Source organism: Salvia splendens, chromosome 13 (genome assembly GCF_004379255.2).
Source record: "Salvia splendens isolate huo1 chromosome 13, SspV2, whole genome shotgun sequence".
Lineage (NCBI taxonomy): Eukaryota > Viridiplantae > Streptophyta > Magnoliopsida > Lamiales > Lamiaceae > Salvia > Salvia splendens.
Window position 1 is genome coordinate 4,384,343 of NC_056044.1, and position 9,183 is coordinate 4,393,525.

Genomic DNA, 9,183 nt, shown 5'->3' on the forward strand with positions numbered 1-9,183 from the left:
TGAATGGTTTAGCATCTTATTTTTGTGTTGATATACAAAAGAGTAAACCCATAACTTTTATCTTTATTTTATTATGATCAAAAACTAGAATTAATCCCTAATTTATCACATTAATTTGGAAGGAGTGACAACTTTTGTGGCACAATAAATCAGATTTCTTTCTGTAAAGAAGAAATAAATTTGAGTTGTACTAAAACGAATCCAAAATGGATTTAAATAGGTAACAGACTGATTGTAGTATTACATTACATGCTGAGATTCTTGATCCAATTTGTAGTGGTAAAAAAGATGGTCGAATTGCATCACAGCAACTACAACTAACAGTACTCACAAAATACATAAAACAACACATATATATGCCCTCCCTAAGCTAAAAGAACTCGAAATCCAGAAATTTACCACCAGATTTCATGTCATTTCCTACAACTCTCTTGCTCCCACTGCCCACGCTGCTAGCCAGATCCACTTGCCCAAACTTCGAAGGAAACTCGGCCACCTCAACAGGCCTCGGCACCTCTGGTGGCGTGCTGCACCGTATCAGAGCCCAGTTAACGCCTTCGAAGAACGCATGCTGCTTTATCTCAGTGGCTCCTCTTTTCACCCCTAGCCGGTTTTGTGGCTCCTTAACAAGTAGTCCGCGGATGAGGTCCCGGCTGGCATAGCTCGTTGCAGGCGAGTCTGGAAACTTCAGCTGCTGTCCCACTACATTGAAGAGTGTTGCGCGGTTTCCTGACCCCTTGAACGGGGTTTTTCCATAGAGTAGCTCGTATAAGAAGATGCCGAATGTCCACCAATCCACTGCACTGCCATGACCTTCGCCTTTGATTATTTCAGGAGCTAAGTATTCATGGGTGCCAACGAATGACATGGAACGTGCTGCGGTAGGTTCGGCAACTAGCTCAGGGAGGGTGCCACCGGATAGCATCCCAGCTTCTGTTCTGGACTTTCCGGATTTTTTCTTACTTTTTTGAGGGAAGAGTCGAGGAAGGAAGCACGTTGGTTGAATGCAGGCGGATGTTGGTTCAATGCATGCTGGCTGCACACAGAATCCAGATCCTCGATCTGAATTTAATGCAGAATTTCTGATTAGGGTCGGGGAAACAGCGCATCTAAGGGAGAGGTCGAAATCCGAGAGCATAATGTGGCCATCATCACGAACTAGGACGTTTTCTGGTTTCATGTCCCTGTATACGACTCCCAGCATGTGAAGGTATTCTAAAGCCAATAGAACTTCTGCCGCGTAAAACCTGATTCAATTGCACAAACAATTATGAAAAGGAAAAATAAGAAAACAAGATTTCTATCATGATGCAGATAATAGAGAGGATGACTAAACAAGATTTCTATCAAATGTATACATCCAACAAATAATTCAATGAGCAGAAAAAAGAGAAACAACCAAAAAATGATTTATACCACAATCTAAGAATACATCTTTGTACATCAAACTTAGCATTAAGGTCCGCAACTTGTCTCAATGAAGTATACACACTAAGCAAGAAAATCGTAGTATACTCTGTAACAAAAATGTTCTCAAGCCAAAGCTCACAAATTAGCCATGAAAGACCTTCACAATAACAATAAAGAAATAGGTTGCTTCAATAAGAGAAAGAGCTCAATGAAGTGCTACTGAGATATCAGATACAGTTTTGCAGTTTGAGACATGGATATATAAGACCTCAAAAAAGATGATGTCTCCCATTCAAAGAAACAAAGCTATCAGAAAGCGCTATGTTGAGGATGGAATTGAAGATTAAGTCTTTGGTAACAACAAGCTTAAAAAATAAAGTGCATACCTAGTAGCATATTCAGAGAAATGCTTTCCCGGTTGTCGCTGCCTCAGTGTATGCAGGTCTCCTCCAGGACAATACTCCATGACCAAGCAACAAAATCTGTCGGTCTCAAAATGAGTGTACAGCGTTGGTAAAAATGGATGGTCTAGCAGCTGCAATATCTCTCTTTCAGTCTGTGCCCTATTCAACTTGTTCCTGCTAGCAAGAGATGCCTTATCCATCACCTTCATTGCAAAGAAACACCTAGTTGAGCTCAGCTCGGAGAGATACACACTCCCAATATCCCCACAACCAAGTCGTCTCAGTAACTTGAAATGATTCATGCCCAAGATGCCATCCCGTGATCGAACATGAAGTATAGCCTTCCATCGGGGATCATTTCCTTTATGAGGCTTGTTTGCGCTGCCAGTGATGTTACTCCAGTTGCTGTCATCACTAAGGCCACTGCTATCACTAGCTCGGCTGAGGCTGGTTTTCGTACTCTCAAGAGAATCCCCTGGGATGCTCCCCTTTGTACTTTCATAGTTTCTGTCGACACTGATCATGCCATCACTCACTATCCCATCACTTCGATATGTGCTGGCACAGCTATTCGCAATGCTCATTGCCCTAGCAACGCCAACACTATCGATGCTGCTAAGTGGACTCACATTGCCGCTCGGAGGTAATGAAGCATCCCAAACGCACTCCTTTTCCTCAGATTCTGGGAGAGGACTCGCTTCAGTGTTTTGTGAGGGACGGGAAGCGGCAAATGGAGACGAGATGGCTGCTAGGTCGTTATGCTCTTCAACCAAGCTCTCAGCTGGCGACAGTAACGGCGGGCACTGTTTGATGCTAGGTGGTACACGGAGCGATAGATCTTCCAGATAAGGGCCTTTCTTAGAAAAGCTTTTAGCCAAACACTTTGCGTCATTTTTGTTTCTGCCAATTGGCATATAAACAGGCCTCATCATGTCCATATCCACCGGTTCTGGGGGATGACTCACTCCATGAAACGATGTCGAGCCAGGTTCTTCAAATGAATCGTCACCGACTGTGAAGGAAAGAACATCAGGCATCAGCTCCTCATCATCGTCATCCTCCTGTAGAAAGCTCTTCCCCTTCCATGCTTGTGCAGGAACATGGGAATCCAACTCTTGAGGGTCGCGCAATCTGGATGGTTTCCGAATCTCTTCTTTCAATAAAGTTGGGAGGTTGCTCCGGGCTTTGTTAGCAACAGGCAATAGCCTGGGAACTGAATGCAACTCAGGTATCCTTTCCATATTAAACCACCATGTATCATCAGTAGTACCTCTCTTAACTAGATCAGCTCACTGTAATTCAAACAAGGAAACATGAATTATAACCACAATGCATTAATACTTCAATCAAAACCTTGACATAAATGGAACAACTCAACCCAAAACTCTGGAAAACAATAAATTGAAGCGAAAGGCATTCCATTTCCACAACTTCAATAAAATCATGAAACTAATAAAGTGAAGAACAAGAGATTCCTGCAGCATTCACACAATAAAGCACATAACTTTCAAAAGACAGCTGTTCGGTAACTCCTAAAACACAACAATCAAAAATAATAAACAGAGTTCAAATTTCTGAGAGAAAGCAAACACTAAAAATTTTAAAGAGACCCAATCATTGAAGAAACCCAAAAATAAATAAACAAGTGGTTCACAACAACGATTGATAAGACAAATTCTCAAAATACCCACATCATGAAATGACAAACACTCCAAAACATCAACCCATCACATTATCCATGGAAAAATGCAAACTTGAAAATCCCACCTCAAATCAGCAAACTGTCTCCATCTCTCTTCGCATTACCTTCTCAACACACAACAATAAAAAAATGAAAAAGCCGCTTAAGAATGTTCTGTTATACGTTTACATATCCAAGCATCTATTAGGCCTAGAATTAGGGGAAGAAAAGATAAAAGCAAGGCGACAAGAAGAATTACTTTAACTTAGATTCCACGCAACAAACCATAAAAATCAGAGCGAAAATTGACATTCATTCAAATAAAAGCACAAGAGCCGATTTTGTTGATGCCACAGCTCAAAGGATATTATAGCATCCGTAGAGGCGGCAGAGAATCAAAAGAAGCATTACACTATTTGCAGCAGAAATTGGGAGGGACGGTAAGTGAATACCCAAAAACACGCAAGAATTTACCTCTGCGACATAGAAAAATGGAATTATTTCTAGTTGGATCAAGGAGGGAAAAGGGCAGCAACAGTGAGGTTGAGCGACAGAGAGAATTGGGGGAAAAAGGAGTAAAGAAATATGAATGAAGAGAGGCTGTTTTCTGTTGAAAGATTGGAACAGCAGAAAAAGAAGAGAATTTGTCTAAATGGGTTGGCTTCTTTTCGTGAGAGGAGCGAAAAATTGTGCAGCATGGAAGAGTGATTGGTGGTAGGGATAGCTTTTGCTTTTTTATTTTATTTTAATTTAATTGTTCTTGTTTTTGGGGTTTGAGCGCTTTAAGTCATGTGTTCACTGCGATTGCTGCTGAACAAGGAAGACGATGGTGGCTCGAGGTGTCCGAAATGACGATGTTACCCTTTTGCTATTATTAACATTTCTTATTACCAATGCTCATTTTGATTTGGGTATTTATTAATGATTGCACAATTGTTCACTCATTTAAGCTTGGGATTTTCATTATAATAATTGGTTGTATTTCATTTAATTGGGAGTTAATATTGAGAATATATCTTTAAAGAAGATGCTATGGAGTTTAAATAAGTATTTTTTATATTTTGAGACGTTATAAATATGGGTATAATTCAGTATTTAGAGGGGCATTTACCTAATAAAAATGAATGATTGCGCAATAATTGTGGAATAAATATGTTATGGAGCTTCATTATTTCATCAAAGTTAGGAGTTTTACTTTTTTTAAAAAATATTAATTAGAGCCCGGGTTCATTATAAATTACCAAAATAAAAGGATTAATGCTAGAAGAACAAATAGTTTAACACTCCAAAATTATTCATAAAACGTTAAATAAAGAAAGATTCCAACTAACATATTTTCAAAATATTTCAACGTACAAGTACCACACTTCCATACGATATAAATATAATATAATGTCATATTACTATAATTATTTATCAAATTACATCTCCCATTCAAATGGCACTTACACCTTAAAAGTCGAAATGACAATAAAAAAAAAGAAAGAAATGGTATATAGAAAGATTGAAATTGTTTACGCATATTAATTTGTAAAATGATAGTATAGCAATATCACTATACGTAATCCTGCAAATGATGATAAATTGATAATATACATACGAAATCTTGCAAATGATGATAAATTGATAATGAACTCATTATACGATTCCACACAATAGATCATGATATAATGTAACAATTTTTATAGTAGTAATAAATCACCATCATATTGTGGATTTTGAATATTAGTGGCGAAAAAAATAAAATTGGCGAAGGTCAATTTCGTAAGATTGGCGGGGAAGTAGGGTAAAGTGGAGTGGCATTAGAAAAGGGTGTGGGACCACATGGGCGACCGTTGGTGGGCCAGTTGGGGACCCACCTCTGCCTCCTCCTTGGGGTGAAGACGTCTTTTCAGAGGGGCTACGCCACAACCCACGGCTCCTCTGCCTCGTCACGTCCCTCCGCTTCCACTTTGCCCTTTTCCTTTTTACGTTTGACGAGTTTTAAGAAAGGTAAATAAGATTAGATTAAATAAGTTAGTAGTATTTGATATATATACTATTAGTTTTATAATAAAATATGAGTAGTAAAAATTGGTGCAATGTGAGGCTTACTTATCATTTAGGGTAAAAGTAAAATAAGACTCTTATTGTGGGACGTATTAAAATGACAAAATATGACTCTTATTGTGAGACCGCGAGAATATTTTTCTAGAAATTGTAATTGAAATTATTTTATAAATAGGCATTATAGGGATGAGAAAAATAAATGCAGACACGATTAGCAAAAATTTTATTTGTTGTTTAGTGACCAGCTATAAAGATGTGTCCTTATTCAAGTCGAGTTTTTTATGAAAAATTATTGATAAAGCGAATAAGAGGTGTTCGACATTATTGTCTTTAGTATTTATATAAAATTCCAAACATATATGTGGCGTAAAATCATGTCACACTTCACACTTGTAAGGTAATGGTACTATTTTGAATAAGAGTAATGTTATGCGGCCATAAGGTGGCAAGCTACACAATGACATTTTTGTAAATAATTATAAAAGTCAATGCAATAAATTAATAGTAATAGTTAGTGCTAAGATAATTTTACTTAATTACCCTTTTTCTCAATTTTTTACTTCAAATTTAAATTTACAACATTCTCTCTCCATAATAATTTACAACAAAAATTTTGCATGATAATTAAGAAAATATTGTTGACGAATGAGTTCGATTATAAAATTAGCGATGAATAGGCATCGTCATAAATTTTATGAAGCATTCTGACTCCATTTGGATAGAGATTGGAGAGTAATTGTAGAGTAAGAAACTACTTATGTTATGTGGATGCCCAAGAGGAATTGCTATTTTATTGGTATATATGTTATTATCACTAATAATGAATTCTAGAAATATAAACATTAAACTCCATATTCTAAATTGACGATTTGCTAGTTCACAATTATTATTGCTTTTCATTATCCTTCATGGCCAAAAAGGAGAACAAAAATTATTAGTAACAATTGAATTATAATATCATAAGATATTTATATTATAACTTTAAAATTTATTTCACACAAAATTTAAATAATAATACAAAAATAATAAATAAAAATATAAAAAAGTGATATGAAATCAACATAAAAGAATTGAAAGAGGGTTACATTTCTCTTTGTTATTTACTAGAGTGTTCATGTTCAAGGATAATATAGTCAAAAACAAATTGTTGGTTTCTAGATGAAATAAATTAAAGTGAATCAGCACTAAATATACAAATTTTTATTAATATTTTAAGTTTACGGTTGGCCATAATATGACCATTTAGCACTACTCTTTGAATAATTGGTCCTTTAATAAGTTATAAATTATAATGAACTATGTTAATTATTTAAATGTCACGAGTACAAACTAAATGAGGGGAGTTGGATTTTTGGATAGCTTCGGGATGATTTGCTAGGAGCGAGAATGTTTATTTTTTTTATTTAGATGATTTTAATCATACTTTTGTATGTTTATATAGTTCCATTAATTATCGAAAGTTCGTGATATTTTTGTCGAATGACCAATAATTTGAGATATAAATTACAATTATTATTTTGTTTCTTTTTTTTCCGTGCCATTGAAGTATAACGGGCTTGGGTTAGTCTATCGTAGAAAAATGGCAATACAATATAATTATAATGAAATTAATGTGTGATAGATCGATTTTAATATCGCTCTCTATTTCCTTCGATTCAATAAAGATAAATACATTGCACATTGCACATTTAAAAGTGTAGTTGTTTGTTTTAATCTTTGTGAAAAAAAATCTACCCGTGAATTTAATATAACTCGTGAGTCGTGAATTTATCATTATTCTGCGGACTAGGTCATACAAAATGAAAGCACATGTGAAAATATCTGTTACGATTAGTATTATTCATTCTGAGTTTATTTAATAAAGTAAAATACAAACGATAAATAATGAATGTATTTCAATCCATAGGAACTGAGAAATTAATTGTTCTTTGTAGTAGTATAATTTTAGATTAATAGTTACATTATTGTAATGTACAAATGCATAATCATAATCATGCATTATGATACGAACCTCTATTAGTTTAGATATTATAGGGATTTAGCATATCTTTTTCTATATCTTTGTTTTCTTGTTCATTAAGTCAGTAGCATTATAAATAGGATAGACTGTTATCTTTTTTATTCATTCAATCAATTAATGAAATATTTTCTCTCCCAAATATAACGTGTGTTTTCCAATCCTAATTTTGGATTCCCTCCGCCGATCCTAATTGGACGCCGGAGTATTCTATCAATCGCCGAGTTATCTGCCCGACGGGAGCGACTCCCGCGCACAGAAACTCTGCAATCGTCCGCCGAGCCTATTGGCCGCCGGAAATTTATCTCCACCGCCGAGCGAAACTCGCCGCCGGTGCTTGTTAAGGGAAACGTCCTTAACACATTATCGCAATATTTAAACGAATATTCCCCTTTTTGTCTGTATTTTATGTTTCTATCATGGCATAGCCACTTATAAGAACTATGTGAATTTTATGAATTAAATAGGAGAATCAAAGATATGTTGAGGCCACTAGTAAATATCCATAATCTCACTACACTTACAAAATTATTAATACTTGACTCCTTTTTTTATTTTATTGTAAATATCCATAATCTCACTACACTTACAAAATTATTAATACTTGACTCCTTTTTTATTTTATTTGGGCGCGGAGTAACAATTTTAAAGGACACTTCAAACAAACCTGATAATACTTCAATTACAAGCCAAAACGAGTACGTCACAGCCAATAATCTTTATTTAATTAACTTCTTCTTTTTAAAATTAACAGTCTTCCTTATTGATTCACCCATACAAGTAAATGATAATTATGGATATAAAGCATTCATCGATCGTATAATATTGAAGAATTTATTATTCTTATTATTGTATATACATTAATACATATGCGTGAGTGTGTAATCAATATATGCCTATATTATAATTATAAGTCACAATTAAGTTTAGACAGAACAATACCCGCATAAAAGTTGTGTGTGCATTATGTAACGTAATCGTTTTATTATGTTTGTTCATTAAATAAATTATGGTAATAGTTCATTAATTATAATTGAGATATTATATATAGTTTCAATTAAAATTAAATCATGTACTAGTCTTTATGTTAGTACGTAATAAGTATATCACGAGTACCAAAATTGAATTTGTGACCCCAATTTTAGTCTATATTAATCATCGTAAAATTGTTGTAAAGAAAACTATACAACTATACATGTATATTCATTGCTTATATAAAATTTTTGTCAATTATGGTGTGATGTTACTCAGAGAAAGCATGGAACATTTTTGTTGTTTTCTTCAATTCCAATTGATTGTACTACTAAGTAACAAAAACATATTAGAAAAATGTGTAAAATAAAAGCAATGGGAAAAGGACAGAAGAAGAAAGAATAGTAAAAATGTAAACAAGGAAAAAGACGTGAGAAATCGCATGCTTCAAATAGAGATTGATTTATGACACATAACAAAACATCTGTCGCTGGTCGGAATTTCTTCGTCTATTGTTTCACGACAAAAGTCTTTCAACTATAATTATTCACGGATTTTTGGAAAAATGTACTCCATATTATTCATGCATTTATAAATACAGAAATGATAGCATACTTTATAAATAGATACATCATATATTACTACACTAA

At 34.7% G+C, this 9,183-nt stretch overlaps 1 protein-coding gene across 3 annotated transcripts; it reads right to left on the reverse strand.

The window, feature by feature from the left end:
* Window positions 1–191: 191 nt before the first annotated feature.
* Window positions 192–4,388, reverse strand: LOC121762078 (serine/threonine-protein kinase D6PKL1-like). Of its 3 annotated transcripts, none has more exons than XM_042157843.1 (3): window positions 3,970–4,388; window positions 1,797–3,106; window positions 192–1,247 (listed from the first exon to the last, which is right to left on the reverse strand). In XM_042157843.1, the coding sequence occupies exons 2-3, from the start codon at window positions 3,053–3,055 to the stop codon at window positions 371–373; spliced, it is 2,136 nt and encodes a 711-aa protein (XP_042013777.1). In that variant the 5' UTR covers window positions 3,056–3,106; window positions 3,970–4,388; the 3' UTR covers window positions 192–370. The 3 variants fall into 3 exon arrangements, with proteins under 3 accessions (XP_042013777.1, XP_042013779.1, XP_042013778.1); XM_042157845.1 differs by lacking the exon at window positions 3,970–4,388 and adding an exon at window positions 3,907–3,927; XM_042157844.1 differs by lacking the exon at window positions 3,970–4,388 and adding an exon at window positions 3,582–3,723.
* Window positions 4,389–9,183: the final 4,795 nt, after the last annotated feature.